At 41.8% G+C, this 23,401-nt stretch overlaps 1 protein-coding gene across 1 annotated transcript in view; it reads right to left on the minus strand.

Annotated features, from left to right (window-relative positions):
* The window catches only part of LOC126272359 (protein turtle homolog B-like), a 442,077-nt gene extending 423,022 nt beyond the window's left edge, over positions 1–19,055 (minus strand). The window contains exons 1-2 of the mRNA XM_049975170.1: positions 18,848–19,055; positions 15,834–16,695 (exon numbers count right to left, since the gene is read on the minus strand). Coding sequence (XP_049831127.1) covers positions 15,834–15,924 — 91 coding nt within the window. The 5' untranslated portion in view covers positions 15,925–16,695; positions 18,848–19,055. The remainder of the gene's footprint in view (positions 1–15,833; positions 16,696–18,847) is intronic.
* Between the last annotated feature and the right edge of the window lie 4,346 nt (positions 19,056–23,401).

Consider the following 23,401-nt stretch of genomic DNA (forward strand, 5'->3'; position numbering starts at 1 on the left):
GTTGGCCCTGTGTGCCTCCGTCGTATGCAGTCCTGATTGTGGCGCTCACCTGCACGGCGCCAAACACGCATACGACCATCATTGGCACCATGGCAGAAGCGACTCTCATCGCTGAAGACGACACGTCTCCATTCGTCCCTCCATTCACGCCTGTCACGACACCACTGGAGGCGGGCTGCACGAAGTTGGAGCGAGAGCGGAAGACGGCCTAACGGTGTGCGAGACTGTAGCCCAGCTTCATGGAGACGGTCGCGAATGGTCCTCGCCGATACCCCTGGAGCAACAGTGCCCTTAATTTGCTGGGAAGTGGCGGTGCGGTCCCCTACGTCACTGCGTAGGATCCTGTGGTCTTGGCGTGCATCCGTGCGTCGCTGCGGTCCGGTCCCAGGTCGACGGGCACGTGCACCTTCCGCCGACCACTGGCGACATCATCGATGTACTGTGGAGACCTCACGCCCCACGTGTTGAGCAATTCGGCGGTACGTCCACCCGGCCTCCCGCGTGCACACTATACGCCCTCGCTCAAAGTCCGTCAACTGCTCATACGGTTCACGTCCACGCTGTCGTGGCATGCTACCAGTGTTAAAGACTGCGATGGAGCTCCGTATGCCACGGCAAACTGCCTGAAACTGACGGTGGCGGGGCACAAATGCTGCGCAGCTAGCGCCATTCGACGTCCAACACCGCGGTTCCTGGTGTGTCCGCTGTGCCGTGCGTGTGATTATTGCTTGTACAGCCCTCTCGCAGTGTCCGGAGCAAGTATGGTGGGTCTGACACACCGGTGTCAATGTGTTCTTTTTTCCATTTCCAGGAGTGTATTTTCCAATGACATATAAGACGGCCTCGATTCATTACATTCGAACTGAAGAGAGCTTTATATGGTTTCGTTCGGCTGACCTAGTACTGGATGAGAGCTTTTGCCAGCGGATCAACACTTACCAACCGTTTCACCCTATCATTTTAATGCTGCCTGGTGCCTCATATTTCATCCATCCCCCTATGCTGACTAACGTAACACTGAAGATAACAAATCATAATCAGACACAGTCACACCGAAAGCCTTCCTCGTTCCACATGTATAGGAGCGACTCTCTGTTTGTCATTCAGCCCTTAAATGACACCCTTGTTGTGATTCTTCAAGCGTCTTTTAAACTTTAAAACAAGCGTGACGCTCTGCGTCTGCAACTCGACGGGATTTTCAATGTTGCACTGTCTCTGTACTTCTTAAAGGCTACTTGACTTCCTGCATTCAAATTCCGGCTGATATGCGATTGCTCTGAGATTAGCTGGATTCGAGTAACTTTCGCAGCTTGAGCTGTCTTAGAACTACACTCTATACCAGACTTAACACTCGCGAGTCTTATGCGAATAGTTTTAAATGTGGTTCTCGGGCTTACCGTCCTATTAAATTGTTGTGTCTTCACCAAAACTCTCCAGCTGTGCCAGGTTGCAAACCATGTCCACAATTAGGTTGGATTCGCATTGTCACGGAATAACCTACAGGTACTAAGAGTCGCCTACCATTGCGCCAGCGTTTCCAGGTGCCACTTAAGTATATCATAAGTAAAACGGTTAATAATACTCAAAAAATTTACAACTTTTTGCAGTAGTCTATGATCTTCAGCAAGATTCAAGCTCTCTCCATGCCATATCACATCGTAATTGTTTCAGCGATAGAATCGTGAAAATTCACAGAGTGAGTTCTTTCACAAGTAATAATGCTGGTGTTAGTATGGAAGTACTGACTAAACACGATGCGAACTAAATTGGCGTTGTATTCATTACTTTGAATCATATTACATACAACATATCAACAATAAAAGAATTTTCACAAATAGGATAATCACATCGTAATTGTTTCAGCGATAGAATCGTGAAAATTCACAGAGTGAGTTCTTTCACAATTAATAATGCTGGTATTAGTATGGAAGTACTGACTAAACACGATGCGAACTAAATTGGCGTTGTATTCATTACTTTGAATCATATTACATACAACATATCAACAATAAAAGAATTTTCACAAATAGGATAAAGTTCGAATCAGAAACAGTGAATAACTTTTTCAAAGAGTAAATATTTTCTTAATTTGCGTAATATTCTCCAAACCAATAAATATCTTTAATTACATTCTCTGTAATGAGTCCTATTTCTACATCAGGGTTCACGCTAACGCCAATTTTCATAGATATCGGTTCAGCTGTTTTGTTATGAAAACTGAATAGACAGAGTTACTTCCGTATTTGTATTATTAGTTTGGAGAACTGTATAAGCATTTTATTCCAGCTATAACCCATGGGTGCACACTAGCGCATCAGTAACATGAAATGAAATGTGGGCTGAAGTTACGTATTGGACTCCTCCCTCCGGCCGAATATAACAGTTCGTTAAGCAGTTAACATGAAATTGGTTGTAGTATATATCATGACGTTCTCTTGGGTGTTTATACACGTCTTTATTACGAACAGATAGTTATTAACTACATTCTCTAAAATACAGATCTAATGTTGACAACAAAATTCGCAATACATGTCTCGAGCTTACATAATAACCTTAGTGGCCAATCAGAAACAATATTACGTTTGCGACGCCTCTGGTGGAGGAAAGAACAAACCTCAAAAGAAACCAATATATGTGGCACCACTACCGGAAAATGTCCGCAGCTCGTGTTATAGTGGTTAGCGTTACTGCCTCTGGAACACGGGATCCCGGGTTCGATTCCAGTATGGGTGGGGGATTTTTCTCTGCTCGAAGACTGGGTGTTTTGTGTTGTCCTTAACATTTCATCGTAATCGTCATTCATCAAATTGGACTGTCTTAAGATTAAGACTTTGTACGAACGCTAATGTCCGAGCAGTTGAGCGCCCCACAAAACCAAGCATCATCGTCATCTATCGGAAAATACTTGAACCCCAATAGGTTGTTGCAGTTGATTGCAGTGCCGCTGTTGAAGACAGATGCAAACTTACGAAACAAAAGGTACACGATTTGCTATCATCGCAATTTACTGCAATGTCTTCAAAGAGATCTTGTTCTGATGTATTGACTAATTATATTCCAAACCCAATAAATTTTATACTGTTCTGAATAGACCAAATTATGAACCACTTTAAAAATTATTCTAATAATGTCTTTATAATATTATACCTATTTTACGGTGGCAATTAGCAATAACAAATATATGTTAGTTAAAATGGTAATTGTGTCGGTAGTATTATATGTATTCCGTGGGATATCTTTCACGTGTTGGAGGATATGAGACGGTACTGAATATTATTCATAAAAAATACCGGTAATTATAATGAATACTGCACTAGGATTATTGAAAGTATATTCTAATAATGTGCATATACTCTCTCCTTATCGCATTCCTAGGGATACAGAGGAGTGGATTAAATTAATTAAAGTAATCATAGAGATTCTTACGATAGTCAGTATGTGAATGGAAATGAACGAAGACCTAAAAACGGCTTCAATACTTGGGGCCAAGAGGGGGCGGAGGCGTTCGCCCCCCTCCCCTCTCCCCTCCAGGGAAAGGAAAAATATGGAGCAGTCAGGTGTTTTTCTTGCAGTTTAAAAGTTGCTATTACGCAGTTTTTTAACAGGGTCGGAACTGGACACTTTTATGGCTTCTTTCAAGTAGTCATTCGTCTTCGAAAATATTAAAAATCCTTCATACGCCCCAGCTAGTTCTCCGCCCCCATCCAATCTATTGTATGGGCACCCTTAAGCCTTAATAACTGGTGCAATGTGAAGCGCCCTCTACAAAACAGTTCACAGTGGTTTGTGAAATATGGATGCAGATGTAGATTTACGACCGTATCATTACCTCATAGACTTGTAAAAGAACACGACATTGTTGATGTGGGCGTGAGTGCAAAAACCTGTCTGTGGTGACAGACTGATCTGTAGCGTAGCCCGATATCTAGGTCAGGTTGGAATGGAACAGTCTGGTTGTGAGTTGGAGATGTCAACGAATGTGGTAGCGAAAAACGATCCTATGGTGTCAAACAGGTTTGCACCTCAGCTTGTGTTGGCTGGGTCAGTAAATGAATCTTCAGCTGTTAGATGTCCAATAAATATTTCGCCATTTGAAGCGTGTTGGAAGTTCCAGTCCATAAATATTGAATTTTAAACCGAATCTGACATATCATGAAGGGCAGAATTTCCTACTTAGCTTTCAGATACAACAGTGACATATTTCCTTACATTTATATCATGGTGTATTGTAATTATCTCCATTAGTTTTTAATTTCAGTATGTAAAAGTACACTGTGTCTTGCACTTGTGTGTTATCGATATATATATTGTAGTCTTGATACATTTTCTGATTAGTTGGAGTTATCACCAAAGAACTGACCATTGTTTTTTTCTTTCTCGTCAGTGGCATTTGCTTTGGCTTCTTTCGAGATGTTTGGCTCCTACTCAAATACTATTACCTTCGAACGTTTAGTGAGTGTTTCTAATGCCTTAAAATGAGCCACTGAATTGACTGGAGTTTCTGTACAGTCTGAAAGACAATAAGAAAAATCTATAACGGTATACGGCGAGTGTATTCATGGCGAAAGACAGAAGGTATGTAGTTTGAATATTTTACCGAAGAAGAGACTCAGTGAGGGATCCATGTGGATAGTTTGGGTATAAGGGAATAATGGGCACTAGAAACAATGATCGGAAAGTAATGGTTCATGGTCTGCACATAGCAGACTACCGATAAGTATCATTTTGTGGTTGGCACGTTTATGGGTGTGTGAATGTACCACAGAATAAATTTCTTCAAAAAATGGTTTAAATGTCTCTGAGCACTATGGGGCTTAACATCTATGGTCATCATTCTCTAGAACTACTTAAACCTAAATAACCTAAGGACATCACACAACACCCAGTCATCACGAGGCAGAGAAAATCCCTCACCCCGCCGGGAGTCGAACCCGGGAACCCGGGCGCGGGAATCAAGAACGATACCGCACGACCACGAGCTCTGGACAATACATTTGTTACGAGATGTGACTTCTCAACTAATGTGTTGCTGATTCGAAAGAATACTGCACGGAAATTTGTACCGCTGCATGTTTAGAGGATAATTAAGAACTTAGTGGGAAAGATGCAATTCTGAAACCTTATGAATCTATGTGGCAAGGAAAACCTGGGTGGGGTAATAACGCATCAGAGCGATGAGTGTTCGGTGCTTCTGAAAAAGACAGTAATAAGTTCAAATATAGTTCAAATGGCTCAGAGCACTATGGGACTCAACTTCTGAGTTCATCAGTCCCCTAGAACGTAGAACTACTTAAACCTAACTAACCTAAGGACATCACACACATCCATGCCCGAGGCAGGATTCGAACCTGCGACCGTAGCGGTTGCGCGGTTCCAGACTGAAGCACCTAAAACCGCTCGGCCACTTCGTCCGGCAGTAATATGTACTTTTTTTGGAGTTGTTCAAGAAAAATCTTAAGAGGCCCCATTTGAGATAATTAAAAAAATATATGCGAAAACAATAGTGCCTAATTGATTAGATCCTATAAATAGGTAAAAGATGAAGGATTCAAGCACCTATTCGTAAATCAAAGCCTTTATTTGAAGGATCCAAAAACTGCAGCCCATACAAACACCACTGAAGAAACATTGTCTGCAATTAAAAGATTATTGTAAGGAGAAGGGAGTGCACGGAACTGATTCACTCTTATTTGTGTAAATATATATGGAGAAAGGAAAGAGAAGACGTAAAAGTGGATTAACGTATTTCATTAATTATGTAGTTTGCCCGGCAGCACGTAAATGATTATTTTTGCGGGTGTACTGTGAATGTAATATATAGCAGTTTATAGTTTGCTCTGCACAGATGAAGAAAGATTGTCAAGTTTTCACTTGCATTTGTGTCGCAGGCGTATCTTCCAATTGGCTGCCTCCTTTTCTATACAACATTTGTATTTGGTCCAGTATTCGTTTCTTTGAAAGTTACTGGTGATTTAGGTGAGGTTTTTTGGTCCTTCGTGCCTGTACTAGCTGAAACAATCATACTGTGAAATTATTGCTTGGAGTCCGAGGGTTCTTGCTGATTTTCTTGAATATGCCACAGTACGGATTATACAGAGAGAACCTTTTCACTTAGCAGAATACCCATCGCCTCTTTACCATGTATGCTTTCCCAAATAAGGGTTATGTTTCCCTTTTATGTACTTCCCGCCATGCGTTTCATAGTCTCTAAAAATCATTTCAGCACCCTCATTTCTCGTTTCATTACAATTGACGGCAGATTTAATTCCGAAATTTATCACATGAAAATAGGCTGTTCTTATACCAAACTAAATTCTCGCTTGAAAATTATTATTTACTGCCCGTTTTCTGTGTGCAGTCTGTGTACCATTTAGATTTCAAGATTATTTCTCAAGCCGATTGTCCCGTCACATCCAGTGCTGCCGTAACTGAATTCTCTGTGGGTGCCACGCTCATTGTACGATATCACCTCTCAGAGCTTCTCGCTTTCGTGATAAAGGAAATGCTCTACTGCCAATGTGAAAAGATAGCTCTTAATCTATAAAGTGGGTCGTAAAATCTCAGTAGAATAGTTTCCTTTATTTCTTGTTTCCGTGATACCTGTAAAGTCATTATGATGGTATGGGGACCAAGCTTACGCCTTGGTTGAACGATTAGTGAGTTTCGAAGCTATCTGACGTTGACAACAGTCACTCTGTATTTGGAACAACTTTCTTTATAAATTAATAAAGGTGCAACATAAATGGAAAAAATATTTTGTGTGAAATAATGAGAAACGTTGCTGATTACTTCGGTACATAAAACTTATATATGCTGCATCTAAATAATCAGAAATTAGAGGCAGTTCCAGTAACTTTTACTGACATGTGTGTATGACTTTATTGACCAAGAGACCCAAGACTGGATGTTCGCGAGCTTGATGCAAGTCATTTTATGTGATTCCACTTCGTTGACTTGTATGAAAATGATGATAAATTGACGATGAAGACAGCGCACACACCCAGACGCGAGCAGACAGAAAAACCGCTCCGGTCGGGAAATGAACCTGGAACTCGACGAACGCGAAACAGCAACGAAAACCGCATGACAACGAGCTGTTCACGCAAATTTGGAAGCAACAAAGAAGTTATAAGAAACGGTTCACGCTTATCGGCAAAAATATGACAGATTGGCGCCTGACGCTAGAATGGATGTATATATTAAACACGGAGACGATTGTCTAAACATTTTATTCATTACGTTGAATCGTATTATGTAAAACATATCAAACAATAAAAGCAGTTCAAAAGTGAAAGATGAGGTACCTGTTAGAGAGAGGAAGTACTCTTCCATATTTCGCGTTATATTCTTTAAATCCATAAAGTACCCTATGTTCTTCCTTATCGTTCAAGCTATCTCCATACCAAATCAATATCGATTCAGCGGCTTGGTCATGAAAGCGCAACAAACACTTGCTTTCGCATGTATAATATTAGTATGGATTCTAATTAAAGTATTTTATTCAATCATGGGGTACAACACACAGTAGATTTTTAATCAACTGACATCTCATTCAGCAGAAAAACAAAGTGTTGACTATAAATTCATGACTTGGACCCATGGAGAAAATGGGAAACGAAACTCCGCAGATTCTACCACTATCTGAATGCAAAGCACAGAAGGATACTGATTACAGTGGAAATGAGAACAAGTATGTGCAGATATTTTAAGTCGTGCAAGTGTCCAGTTCACTAGGTGATAAAACTGAAAGAGGCCCATCGGCTCCGATAGATAACTACGCTTCGTGTCAGCCAAGGTTCAGGTAAAGACAGAAGTACTGAAAAATCACAGGAACGAAATAAATACGAAGTGACTCATGAACGAAGGAACTTTAAAGAAGACAAGGTCAAATAATTGCAGGGAAAGTATGAAGAAGCACAAAACGAAATAGTGATGGAAGGAAGTAATGTAACGTATAGAAAAAGTCAAAAAATCTCGTTTCATTTTAAAAGCAGAGGAGATAATATTCGGTATGCATGAATAATTCCAGTTTTAAATGCAGAAGAGAGTGTTGATACATGGGGAAAGTATACTGAAGACATCGGCGAGGTGTGGGAATCAACACGACAAAAGAAGAAATTGGGGTGGATAAGGAAGATAAGAGGATGCACTATCAAAGTCAGAGTTTTCCAGTGTTCTGCGCGATTGGCTGAAGTAAGGTGGAAGTCATGCATGACATTCCTTCAGAAATCGTAAAATCATTACGAAACGTAGCAGCCGAAGAGTTATTCGTGTCGGAGTGTAGAGCATATAACATTGTCGATATACTACCAGCCCTCAGGAAAAATATCATTCACACATTTCTGAAGATGCCAAGGGCAGATAAGTGAGAGTAGTATAGCAGATTTAGTGTAACATCTAATTCATACGAGTTACTGGACAGGTAATATACGGTAAAATGGACAAGATAGACCACCTCTTACGTGTCGGCCAGTGTGGCTTTAGATAGGTCTTATTTGTTTATTAAATCGTGTGGCTAGGGCTCCCCGTCGGGCACACTGTTCGCCAGGTGCTGGTCTTTCAATCTGACACCATTTCGGCGACCTGCAGTCGATGAGGGTAACAGAATGATGAGGACGGCACAACACCCAGTCCCTGGGCGGAGAAAAGTCCCCGACCCAGCCGGAAATCGAATTTGGGCCCAGAGGATTGACAATCCGTCACGCTGACCATTCAGCTACCGGAGACGGACTTTAGATAGTTCAAGGCACAACAGAACCGTTTCAGACGTTGTGTATGATGATAGGAACGGCCTTTTACAAAAATTAAGACACGGTTACAACCTGCGTCGAACAAAATAAAGCGTTTCAACAACGTAAATTTCTGTTAGATGTTCGTGATTTTCGGAATAAATAGGAGTAACCTTTTGGGAAACATGGGTAATAATCAATATATACAAAAACCGAGAAAGAAATGTAAGAATGGTAAACCAAGTAAGAGGAACTCGGATTAAAAATATTGTAAGACAAGGATGCAGTCTTTCGTTCAGTGTTCTGTCTACACTTAATTGAAGCATTGATGGAAATATAACATAGGTTCAAGAGTAGAACTAAAATTAAGTAACAAAGAATATCAACAACAAGGTCCGCGGATGACGTTGCTATTCTCAGTGAAAGTGAGGAAAGCTTAAAGAACTTACTTAATGAAATAAAGAGTGTACTGGTCACAGAATATGTACTGAAAACAAGTAATGTGATGTAACTAAAATTAGCTTAGTGCGAAACTTACCATCAAAACTGGAGCACAAAGTAAACGAATTAAAGAACTGAGCTATCTTGGAAGCAACGTATGAACATGAAGCAAATTGTACATTAAAGCAGACTAGCAAAGGCAAACACCGCATTCAGCGCCTAAAGAAGTCTACTGATTTCGAACATCGGCCTCCATTTAAAGGAAGACATTTGTAAGACTGTGCGTGTGGAGCACAACGTTAGATGGAAGAAACTCTTGGACTGTACGCGTATTATAAAAGAAGAGAATCATTGTGGCTGATATTTGGTGCTGTGGAATGATGTTAAAAGTAGGAGTGATAAGAAATGAGATTACCCGTGAAACCGGTGAAGACTATATTTGTAGCATACACTGAAAACATGAAGGAACAAGTTGATAAGATATATGGTAAGACATCATGGGACATCTTGCACTGTACTGAAACTTGTGGAGGAGGACAAGGACATGATTGTACCCAGCAGATAATTGGAGACGTTGATTGTATATCTTACTAAGTCGTGGTTTCCCGCATAAATCTGGTGTGAGGACTACTGTTGGCGAAAGAAAATGAATTCCTAACACCACCTACAGCAGAAAAATTCGGCACTTTACACGTTGATCAAGAAAAATCTGCGGAGCAAAGAATGTTAACCCGGATCATCATAAACTGAGCAAAATTTTCAGACGCAATGACTAATGTGAATACACCTACAACAGTATGTCAGCAGAAAACACAAGCAACAAGAATGTGGATCAGGAAATCGCGGTTCCGTTTTATGTTGTACAATACATAGTTACTGACTGTGTGAGAAATACTGTCTGCAATGTAGCATTATACCGATCTGTCGGAGTAGCAACTAAATTTAAGACCCACTGACACGCATCAAAGATCCCGTCTACGTACAACATCCGTTGGCACTGTCTGTGATCAGCTATGAGTGATGCTGTACGTCGAGACGAGTGGTCTTTCAGCAACCTGCTAAAGGAACGCTAACATCATATTCCACTCGTAAAATGGAATAAATTTCCGTTAACGACATACAGATTGAGGAGGCTAGCGGGGAACGCTAGGCAGCCTCTAACCCTCAAAAGGAAGACACGAGAGATGCCTGATGTTTTCAAACGGCTATCTATCATGAACGGCGATCAGAATAGACTTCTATCGTCTCGCATTTATAGATGTGAATACTGGGAATGGATTTAATGCAGGCCCCCTGTAATAATACAATTTCCAAATGCCAAGCTCTCGGGGATATATTTAGCATTTTATCGTTGGTGGTCTATGTTTGCTCTTTTTGTTTGGTGTGATCTTATCTTTACAAGTTACAATGAAAACCTTCGGTTTTAGTTCATTTGTCATCGTACAGCACAAGACGTCGGCACTAGTGCTATGCTAAAACATACACTGCTGCGTGAGTGTTGGCACTTACACACTAGGATGAATCAGTACAGCAGTATGTTGAAAGATGTGCATATCTTTATCTATCGACGCACCTGCATGTTACACCCTTTGATATTATGCGAAGTCTCACAACTGCCTTCCTTCAGCTGACGCTCCTAATATACTTGCGGCGTAAGACATCATTCCCTTGGCTTCAAGCAAGCACTGCGGCAGAATTACAACAGAGTTCCTCACAAATTACGGATTGAGTTCACATGCAAATAGTGATTATAATAAAAACGTTTTCCGCGACGAGATTCTTGAATAAATGCTTGACAGAGCTCTCTCGGCTCTATATTTGTCAATATAGAGTTCAAATGGTTGAAATGGCTCTGAGCACTATGGGACTCAACTGCTGTGGTCAATAGTCCCCTAGAACTTAGAACTACTTAAACCTAACTAACCTAAGGACATCACACACATCCATGCCCGAGGCAGGATTCGAACCTGCAACCGTAGCAGCCCCACGGTTCCGGACTGCGCGCCTAGAACCGCGAGACCACCGCGGCCGGCCAATATGGAGTTTCCGATGACTTCCTACGTCATCATCGTTAGTAGATTCAATTTCAGCAGGCCATTATGGACTTTATTTTTACTGACAAATTACATCACGGGGACGTTACGGAACGTCCACATGCTATCTGATATTACACTGTTGTCTTTGACTGACGGACAGTGGTAGTGATTTTCATTTCTGTAGGCGATGAATAACTCAGGTACTTTTCTCAAGAAAGTTGTTGATCACAGTAAACATTATATCAAAAACTCCATAATTTTTGTGAATACAATTAAACAAATTAGAATCAATTCAGCCGTAATTATGATCAGTTTGTATGTGGTAGCCATTGTCTCTCTTAATGACATTGTTTCACTGTCCGATGTCAACTGCTTCTGTGATGCTGTAATTTCTCTTCTGAATATATGTGGGCTATATAATTCAATAATGAAGGGCCACAATCAGCAATCATGAAGAACTGCTGATACTCATAGCGCACCTTCGGACTTACAACATTCCAGTCTGTCTCAGTTTGTATTGTGTCATTCAGGTAAAAATTTTTGTCCATCAAAGACGTTTTCGAACATTTCTCGTCAGCATGGATTTTCTAATGAAGAAATATTATATGTCTCACAGAACTGCTCTTTGAATTAAACTTAATTCATTGATCGAATATGAGGATTCTGTACCTCAGATAAGTGAATGAGGAGGGATTACTGAAAGAGGATTCAGATGCTCTTCTACGTCAATTCTTATCACATAAATCACAGCTGTCCAAATAGCATGCCTCTACAAAGAGTCGGAGATTGTCAGTTACTCATATTAAGGAGGAAGGCCGTCTGTGAACATTCTAAAAGAGAGAGGAAATCCCGATGCTTACTCCTGGCAACGAGTAAACGACTCTCATCAGTGCTTTCCTTCTAGCTTCTGATAGAGCTATGTTGTGTCTCGTGAAGCGATACACAGATTCTGTTGCTCGATACGAGCTAAAAACGAAGACTAAACGGTATCACTTGATGAAGTGGAAAAACTGATAGCCGCCGTATTTGGCTGCAGTGTAATTTATACGAATGGTATGACTGTGGATGATCTTTGGTGGCATGCGTGAGGACCTAATTACGTCAAGGACATTACGCCAAGGACAGATTGCTGGGTGGAAGTAAAAGCGTGGTTCATCTAGAAAATAGAACCGAACAAGGAACTGAAAGGAAAAAGTTGTACTTCATCAGGCAAATAATTTCACGGGAACGAAAGAGCAGGAAGAAGAATAGGTGATGGTCCAAAATCACCTAGAAAGCGGAAGAAATAGATGCATCTGCAAAGGCAACAAGACCAGTGACATGTGTGTAAAGCGCCACAAAGATGTGTGGGGTAAATGTGCCGTTAAAACTGAGAACACCTATGCTAGATGCGTCTCTTTGAGTTCAATGACTTGATTAAAAAGTACGATATTACTAAACTGTGTGTGTAATACATGCCAGTATAATACGTGCAATAAATAGTAAATGAATATAGAATGGTCCAGAAATAATTAATATTTCAAATTCTACAGTTTAGCAAAAAAGTTGTAATGAGCAAAGCATATCGCTATATTTTTTGTTCAAAGAAGTGAGTAATGCAATAATGATACTGTTAAATTACCATTTTATGCTGTTTTGATACCGTGGCCGTGTGGAAAATACAGGTTGATTCTGGCAATGAAGAGAACAACCACCTGCCAATATTATAAAAGCGCTTTTTCTTCTTTGCAGGAATCAACCTGTAAATAGTTATAACTCGTAAAAACGTAGGGATTATCATATATGAAAATAATGAATTGTGTACATCAAATATGAAAATATGTTATGGGGGGTCAAAATGATCCTTTTCCTCTGCTTTAGGAATTTTATAATCAAATATCTTCAGTGGCACTTAGTTCACTGTACCACAACAAATATGTCTACGCTTCTATTTCGACACACAAAATACGTTCCGATGACACTGCACCTTCATGTATTACTCCTTGGACAACAATTGGAAGAGAAATGTAACTTGTACATGTGTTAAAGCCAGTGGAATTCAGTCAACAGCTATTACTGAATCAGTGACATGTTCCAAAATACCCTCTCCACTGGCTGCTGAAACGTTGTAACAGTCTCGTGGCCTCAGAACTGAGATTGCAGATCTCACTGCAAACCAGTTACTTTGGCAATGGCGTTAGTTGTGCGAAATGTGACCCGTAGCAAGCAATCTATTCCAGATTAAGCATATACAAGAATAATTTATTCCCTGTCCGCCTGCTTAGCTGGATGGTTAAGCGCTAGCCTCCCATGCAGCGTGCCCGGGTCGATTCCCGGCCGAGTTGGGAATTTTCTCCGCTTGCAGACTGGATGTTGTGCTGTTATCATCATTTCATCTCATCACCAGCCCGCGAGTTGGCCAGTGTGACGTCCACTGAAACCAGCCTTGCACTCGCCTACTGAACTTCCCCGGATGGGGCCTCCCGACCAACAATGCCATGCGCTCATTCATTCATTCATTCATTTACTCTCTTCCAGGTAATGAACGGATGTCATTGTTATTTAAATTTACTTTGTGTAGTTTGTATCAGAGATATTTGATAGCAAAATGCAGTGTCTGTATAACAAAGATTTCGCAGCAGAGTGCACGCATTGTCTGACACCAACTGTTGTTATTCCACACATTGTTAATTTTTGCTTTCATTTTTCTTCATCTACCAGTTCAGTGACGTTTATCTGGTAGCCAAAGATAACTATTACTTGTCCTTTACAGAATTCAGTTGAGGATGAGCGTAAAAAATTTGCTAATGTGAAAGATGAAAAGTAGTAAATAAATCAGATATTACTACCTTATAACAAAGAACATTAGTGAGAAGTTAATGCAGAAGAAATCTGCGCAAGTTAAAATTTTATCGAAGTTAGAAGTAAATAACTGTCGATGTTGAAGATCAAAGAAACTTCTAGACTAACAAAAAATTAATGATATCTTCGAGAAATCCATTCTGTAGGCAAGGAAGCACCGTTTCCTCAATGGAAACGCAACTACTATGACATCTCGCTCAGTACGGAGACCAATGAGGCAACGTTCAGGTGTTAAAGCAATCAGGTACAGGTAATAATGACAAATAAAAGAGTTGTATAAGGCACAATTACAAGAAAAGATACGATTTTCCAAAATTACGGTTTCTGCGGTATCAGTAACGTTATTTCGGGAATTTCCACTGGTTGTACCGACAAGAATACGACCGATTTCTCGTTATGTGTGGTTCCAGGTAACGTACCAAATTAATCATAAAATTGTGAATTGGAATTTTCACAAGAAACTGTTCACTTCTTCCTTCTAATGCACAAAACGTAATCGATGGAAAAAATCATATCTCGAATAACTCCTACAGTCAAAGTGAATAGAGCTCACAGCGATCGTGATGGAACAATGCAGATGGTAGATCATTCGTTTAAGAACATCGTTAGCTCTCTATATTCGCCGTACAACAGCGCGGGTGCTGTTTCTCGTTAGTCTGCCGTCACCACAAAGTTAGGGTCTGCCCTTACAATTTAATTCACAGGATACTCAAGTTCACGTCCTCCCTTCTACAAACTAGTAACAGACTTTTTAAATAAAAATTTAATTTAAGGTTGCTGAAAATGGGTGAGCTCAATTCAGTCACAAATGCCATAGCGTAATGAACTTTCCTTGTTAAATTGTATTTACTTTATACTCTCCTGTCTGGTGTGCTAGTCTTTACATTCAAAAGCGCTATTTGTTTTCACACACACACACACACACACACACACACACACACACACACACACACATATGCGCGCGTGGTCTCTCTCCCTTGGTATGGCGGTTGATCGGCGCACGTAGAACGTCACGACATAATTTCACTATGATGTTCGTTCCTGTTGCCGAGATGGCGTAGTGACTGTGGTTTGTATCATAGAATCGCAAATAAGAATTCGAACAGAACACAGACATACGTTCATAAGTCTATTTCATTAATGGCACTGTCGATAATTAATGTTTTATGGACAAGTCAAACTAATTAAAAGAGTCCATTTTAATGTCAAACTAGTTTGCTTGGACCCAACTACAAGGAAAATAAATTAATTAATAAGTCAGTTAACGTTTGTCACATCAAACAGGGGCTCACTGAGAAAAAAGAGTTGTGGAAGCATTCAGTAATACGAATCAATGCTTGTGCATTTAGGTATTCAAATATAAACTAGTAATATCACATAAAGAATAAACTCTTAACTGCAAACAAAAATACAAGAATTTGTATATGCTACTATATAGGAGTGTCACCGTTACGTACGCGACAAGGTTATCATTAAACGACGTTATGTGATATTACCACATCAGTAAAATTGTATAGTCTCATACTGCAAAGCATCTATAGCTTTTATGTTAGATTAATGGTTACCACGTTTCACTACACTTCTCACCTGTTTCTTATTAGGTAAAATAATATGGATACCGCCACTTTTCTGTTGTTACATCTCAACATGTAAATACGTTACTAGCAAATTAAGAAAGACTTAAACAAATTCTTTCTTCGACTTGAGTCGCATTTCAATACCCCTTACGTGCCTATGTGTAAATTACGTAAGTGGCACTTTCCACCTATTTGTAACAGGTACTCACTTTGCAGAGCAACTGAAGACATGGAGGCGAGTTGCACGAAGATGGCTGCGCAGGCAACGAGGGACATTCCTCCAACTGTGGCCGCCACCATAGTCTGCCGTTGTCGATGGGCTGGTCAGTTGAGACGAACGTGACTTACTTCGTCCATTGCCGTCGCCGTAATCCTTGGGCCCTTCCTCCAGTGTACGTTTATGTTAGCCCACGAGAGTCTCCTATATAATTCCTCTGTTCTTTCTGTTCAGTTAAAACTGGAAGCCCTTCATGTAAGACGAACGCACGTCGCGTAATTCCAAGTCCAACATTTAAATGCGACACAGGTCAATCCGCATTTTTCCGTCACTGTTACGTGAAATATGAAGTAGAAAATTCCTTGTACTTCCCTTTCATTAGCTTTTCCTGATACTCTGCGAGCTGTTGGAAGAGAGGTTTTCCGCAGCCACTGGAATGGTAGCACGACGTTCGCTTAGAACTACATATTGTATGCCTAGGCTGTGTCACCTTTCCTTCACCTTGGACGATTAGTAAGCTATGACGTCGGTATTCGTTCACTCGCGTAGACACACTGGAAGTATGGTAGGATACTGTTTAGTGACTTCGTAGTCCCAGCAGTACGTTCACAGGAAGTGTCTCATGCGGAAAGTTTGAGCTGGACATGTCAGAAGATAGGACGCTGCCAGTGGAGCCGCCCGCAAGTGATCCTCGGCCGCCAGCAAGCCTCAGGCAGACGGAGGAATAGTCGTCTTCCCCGGCTGGAGCCGCCGCCACGAGGCGGAAATGAGCGCTGCTTGGCCCTCTCAGCCGCTGCGCGCCGACTGGCAAGCCACCACCTGCTTTGTCTCTCGCTAGAGCAGGAAACCGCGGCCTGCAAAGAGCAGAACAGAACGGATGTAGCCGGCAATTTATACGCAACAAAGGCAGAGAATGGTATAAATCTGAAAATCAATCTTCTACGCTCATTTAGGCTACTGCGTCTTACACGGAACCGTCTGCGGCAAACATTAAAAAAAAAGCTGTTAATCTGTTCAACTTTTTTCTGATTGTTTGTGCAAATTTTGAGCCCTTAAATTACCTATTCTTTATCAGAGCCAAATGATTTTACCTAAATAATCATGATATTTCCAAATTACGTCGCAGAATAGGCACCTACAAAAACTAATTGACCCATAATGAGCACATATTTAATACCCAAGGATAGTTATTCTATTTGTCAATGTGACTTTCATGTCAACTGGTGACATGAATGTGCACTTCCCTACCTTGTTATGGATATCTATAGTAACAGGAGGGTAAGGTTACAGTGGTAATCTATATTACTCATTTCAGTAACAATTTTAGGTAAAAGAACCACTAAAATATATATTTTTGTAAGATTGCTTAAACTTAAAAAAACCACTGCTTTTGTGAGAAGCTAAAGAGCTTCTTCGATTCCCAAAGATGTGAACGTATGGGACAGAAAGGTACAAAAATGATTGAAATTGGCATGTTTGATGATGATCGCACCTCCATAAATTGCATAACATATACAAAGCGGAAAGTATGAAACAACTTAGACTTTCGCTATTTTCCACCTACTACACAGGGAAGCAACAGAGATCATGCAATAGCAAATCACTTGCTTACCACCTCCACTTCCTTCTTTACACATCGGACCTCATCCTCTATTAGTAGTCACAGAAGCTTCCATGTTAGTAGCTCCTTTTAAATATATCCCACTGCGGCACAACAATGGCAGAGTTACAATTAAGTGAAGGGAATGATCAGATAATTATTATTGTTTTTACGTAACCAGAGGGTCATAAATCGGGAAGAGTATCACCTTGGGATTATGGCTCTTAGCACTATGGGACTTAACATCTGAATACAAAAATGGTTCAAATAACTCTCAGCACTATGCAACTTAACTTCTGAGGTTATCACTCGCCAAGAGCTTAGAACTAACTAAACCTAACTAACCTAAGGACATCACACACATCCATGCCCGAGGAAGGATTCGAACCTGCAACCGTAGCCGTCTCGCGGTTCCTGACTGTAGCGCCTAGAATCGCTCGGCCACTGTGGCCGCCGTTTGGATTATCAATTACCCATAAAGCCGTATATGACAGACTCGTATATTTGTAATTATTCCCATTCCCATTATTTGAGCTCATCGCAGGTAACATTAACACTTTGCATTTACTTGTACACTATCATTTCCTCCATGCTTTACCGATTGTTCGTCGTTTCCTGATCAATACACAGACATATAATTTCAGAGAAATAATTGAAGCGCAATCTTCGAAAGTCTTTTATCATAGAGACTGCGTCTGAAGAAGTAAGTGTCGCGCAGTCTTAAAATACCACAGGAAGGAGGAAAAAAATAGTTTAAATGGCTCTGAGCACTATGGGACTTAACATCTGAGGTCATCAGTCCCCTAGAATTTACAACTACTTAAACCTAAGTAACGTAAGGACATCACACACACCCATGCCCGAGGTAGGATTCCAACCTGCGACCGTATCGGTCACGCGGATCCGAACTGGAGCGTCTAGAACCGCTTGGCCACATCGGCCTGCCAGGAAGACTTTTCTTTAGCACCCCAGTTCGGAACAAAATCTCAATAAAATATTAACATGAAACTACACAGAATCCGCCTCCATTCAGAAGAGAATAATTATTAATAACAGGCGTTATGCATTTAAGCCTTTCTAGGCTCATCAGTCTACTATACGTAAAGATATTGAATACTCATCGCGGATTTTTATAAAAACTAAAATCACTGGAATGTGTGTAATTTAATTATTTTTTGGATGACAGGTCACGTTTCTAAATGAACCACGAAGGCATAATTTTTATTTGCGATTACCGTTGAAAAATTTGATGGAAATAACGCTATCACTTGTAGAAATGTCGACTTAATCTCGCAGCACAAGTTGACCTGGTTATCCAAAGACAATAAGTGCCGAAACGAATCAACACTAAGTGGTATCATCTATTTCCGGTTAAGTGCTTGAACTGAATATCAGACAAAGCATACCAGTAAATATTGTGTGCCGTTAGTACGAAGTGTGGTATTCTGTTGACAGTGTACACGTTCGCCTTGCGCACGGAGCGTGTGCGCGAACACCGTTCGGCTAGCTCCAGGAACTTCGGAAGACCGGCACGCGTGTCTGGCGCCCGACGCGCACGCTTCCCGCAGCACACGAAGCTCACAGACCGACCGCCGCGGCGTTCCGTCGCCCACTGGCGCACAGTGCAGCTCACTCGCAGTCCACGGCCGCCGGCGGACCGGAGGGCAGCGCCGCGGCGGCGCCGTCGCAAACTAAGGCTCTGCGATGGCGAGGGGACTTCCCCACTGACTGCCCACGGCGGGGACCGAGGGGAGAAAGTGCTGTTAACGCTGAATGTGATAGACAGGCATTGGGTATTCTTCTGCTTTCGGCGAACATCGTTGGTACGCCCGCTAAACTCTATGGGCAGAACCGGTAATAGGATTGTGGAAAGGGCCAAGGGTTGAAGTCAGTTTCTCCTTCTGATTGTCATTTGTTGTAATTTAATAACTCTTTCACAGCTGAGGGCCTCCAACAAAAAATATTAAGAAAATAAAAAATCAAATGAAGATAGTAACAAAATAATTCAAAAAAACATAGGCAAAGTGCAGTAGAAATGGCTGAGGGCCACAATACATTTCCAGAATTTTAGAATTTGATTTATTTATTTTGTTTTTTTGGTGCAATCCATAAAATAATTACGTATTACCATAGAACTTTAAAGACATAAGGCCAACAAGAAATCTTAAGAAAATTAATTACGATAGCAATAAAATCATTTAAAACCCAAAAGGCAACATATACAAGTTGCAACACAAATGGCTGAGTGCCACAATTAAATTTCAAAACTTAAAAATATATTACCATAGACCTTTAAAGGCAGAAGGACAGCACGTTTAACAACAAGAAATCTTAAAAATTAACAATATAAAAATCCAATTAAGATAGTAATAAAATAATTTGACGAAACAACATACTCAAGGTGCAATACCAATGGCTGAGGGCCACAATCAAACTTCAAAATATATTATCATTATCTTTAAAGGCAGAAGGCCGCAGTATTGAAGCTTGAACGATTAATTTTTAAAATTTATTTGCAAAATTTTTAAGAAACGACCAATAAATATAAGTAAAAAATATAAAATCACTGACAACAGATAATTAAACACCGTTGGCACTCAGAAGCTCTCCTGGGAGGTCGGTGTGCCCTCACTCACTTAGGTGAGACAGGTGGAGAGTCCAACTATACTTGATCCGTCGGAACCCAACCGGGGGACAGCCACGGACCGACCGACACAGCAACTTGCTTCCCGTCAGTCAGTACATGAGAACACCAACCTGCCACGTTACAAACGTGATGATCCACAATGGAGTACGTATTAGCTGTCAAAATTTCACACCATGTTGGACAGTGTCAACAGGTGAGGAAATGACGTTGCCTGAAATTACGTTAGTGGACAGGGCAGGTAACCAGAACACAAACGGCCACTAGGCATAAAATTCCACTGGTGCACTCAAATCGTAGTCGACCAACATAGTTCATTGCACTAAATGGTGGCTAAATCTCAGCAGTAGAACCACTCGATGTTGGTCACCGGAAAAACTCACTAACAGCAAACCACCGAAGCGAACCACCACAACATGGACAGACGTAGCTTGGGTAGTTGAAACCACCACCCAACTTTGACATCCTGGGTCGGTGAACCACGAATCTCGTAGCGATCGGAGAGCTCCACACACGCTGCAACACTGCGCAGGGACCGGCCGTGGACCCAGCCGACTGCACCGCGCAGAGGTATCTTCCCTGGTCTGCAGCAACCGACCGAGTGCCCTCTGGCCCGTCAGCGACTGCACTGCCGGTGCGCTCCCATTCACTTCCAGACGGGGGAAATACTGGGTCGGACCCAACCATGCAGAGGAAACACGCCCACTGGCTTGACCACATCCCTGTACCAGGAAAGGAGCGACGCAAGTTGCACACGATGTTAACTGAAGGGGCCCAGAAGCACTCGGAGAGCCAGTTACAGGTCGTCCGGTGAGACGACCGAAATCTTAGAGCCAACATGCCGATAACATTTAAATAACTTGTCAAAGGAAAACACACTGACTACACATACACAACCTGACAAACACTTACACGAAAACCAGAACTATACCGAACAGTAACTAAGCACACACGAAGACAAATTGGGAGTCGATGCACACACACTCAGCTGACTCACGAACGATCGGCAAGCCCTAACGCGTCGTCACGTAGGACGACCGACCGACGATCCACCAAGACCGTGACCCGACTCAGGTGGTGCGTGGCGGCAATGGACAGGCGAGCAATGCCGACGCAGGCCTCGCTGCTACTCCAACCCGACTGCAGCAGCGCCGCATTGCACACATCCGACTAGTGAACAATTGGCGAACCAAAACGCGTTGCCCGGTAGGGCGACCGACCGCCGATTTACCACGACCGTGGGCCGGCTCAAGTAATGCATGCCGGCAATGGTCGGGCGAGCCACGTCAATGCAGACCTCACTGCCGCTCCAACCCGACTGCCTTAGTGCCACATTGCCATTCCCTGACTGGCAGGTCCGGACTGAGCTCCAGGCGCGTTCCAACCAACTGGCATACGAACTCGGTATCCGAACTCTTGACACGAACTGACAAATCGAGCAGCGACTAACTAACATCAAACATACAAAGAGCGGGATGTCAAAGCAGTCGAGCAAAGATACTACGAGAGGAGATATATCGATACGCACTGCTATCGCCGCTCACAGTCAGGCAAATCAGCAACTCAGTGACAGTAGTAATTTAAATTAACGTAGTGATATGGAAGTACGTTAAAAACAGGGTGTAAAATACATTATGGCAGGAACACGAGCCACGCATGCCTCAATCGTGATGGTAATGTGAAGCACAAATTGAGGCCAAATCAATGCGAGTGATTGCCGGAAGATTTTACATTTACATTAGGGGTTCTCAAGCTCTTGGGCTTGAGATCTATCATACGCTAATTGTCAGTGGGAACTACGATCTGACATAAAGTATTTTAAAGATGAGCGCAAACAGTCCCGACCCCAAAAACGGAGCTCCGCTCAGTTCTTGACCATCCTCAGACACGCATACCATCATGGTAAGCGGTGGCGGTGAATTTGGCGGTGCCGGTGAAAGGAGCGGGTGTAGCAACTCCACGAACTTGGTCCATTCAGAGATCTACTGTCTGAAAAACATATAAAGGTTAAAACATAAAGATCACAATAGCCGAAAAGAAGCATTTTAGTTACACAACGTACATTAAGGTAATTTTATCCCCTTCGGAATTACTATATTTTCAACATATTATGCACACGAACCAAACATTATGCACCATCAACAATGTTGAAAAAAGTTCAATGAATTATTTGGAAATTAGGAAACTTGTGGTAAGTTTCTATGGGACCAAACTGCTAAGATAATCGCTCCCTAGGCTTACACACTACTTAATCTAACTTAAACTAACAAACTTACACTAAGGAGAACACATACACCCACGCCGGACGGAGGACTCGAACCTCCGACTGGGACACTGGGACAGCAGCGCGAACCATGGCAAGACGCCTCGACCACGCGACTACCCTGCGCGGCTGGATTATCTGGTTTGGCATATCCTTAAGAAGTTTAAGTTAATATGTCAGAGACACAGTTTGAAAGATGAGGATAAGTCAGTGAGTTCCCACATTTAAATCTCACTATGTTCGTCGTTGATAATGCTGCCTCATACAGACAAGGTGACAGGAAAAGTGTTAAAAGGTACGATGCCAGTTTTACAGTGTTAAGGTAGGTTTTTACACCCACTAATTTTCGGAAGATATCGCCCTTAGGAGCTCAGCATTCGTTTTCTGGGTACGGGCTTGGCGACTAGTAAGCCTAGTAAGAGCCTCCAATCCCCTGTCACTGTACAGTCTGGGCATGGTTCAGCTACCACCATGCGGCACGGCAGTGGAATGTTGTATGCCTTACGGAACGGGGATGTTGGTTTCACCGCCCTGACCGCTAAGATTAGCGGGCAACCTGTGGAGAACCTGCTGCACCTCACTCATATAATGCTTACCCAGGAATCCGGCACTCAGTTGGGTGGACATTCTTCCTTAGCTGCTCGGGCCATTGGGCAGCATTATCGCTCAAAACCCTAAGAACCCTCGTGTGGCTAGTTCAATTGATTCATTTTTGCCTGTCAACGAGTAAATTATACAAGTAACACACAGCAACGAATTCCCAAAATCTAAACGGTGATCCGATAGCGTCGATCGATGTGTCCTCAGAAAGCTCTTAGTGTAAACCTAAATTGGTATAAATTACAGGCATGTAACTAGAATAGTACATGAGTTATTGGAGGTCAAAGTGGACGATTACTATCGATCCCGCCAGGCCATAAGCGCACCACAGGTACATGAAAAAACGGTATCAGCATGCTTATAAATATATTTTATTCATCTGTGTGTTTGTTTATATCCGATATATACCATTCATGAAGAAATTGGTCAAATATGTACTTTGTCTTAGAAAGC

Source organism: Schistocerca gregaria, chromosome 5, assembly GCF_023897955.1.
Source record: "Schistocerca gregaria isolate iqSchGreg1 chromosome 5, iqSchGreg1.2, whole genome shotgun sequence".
Taxonomy (NCBI): domain Eukaryota; kingdom Metazoa; phylum Arthropoda; class Insecta; order Orthoptera; family Acrididae; genus Schistocerca; species Schistocerca gregaria.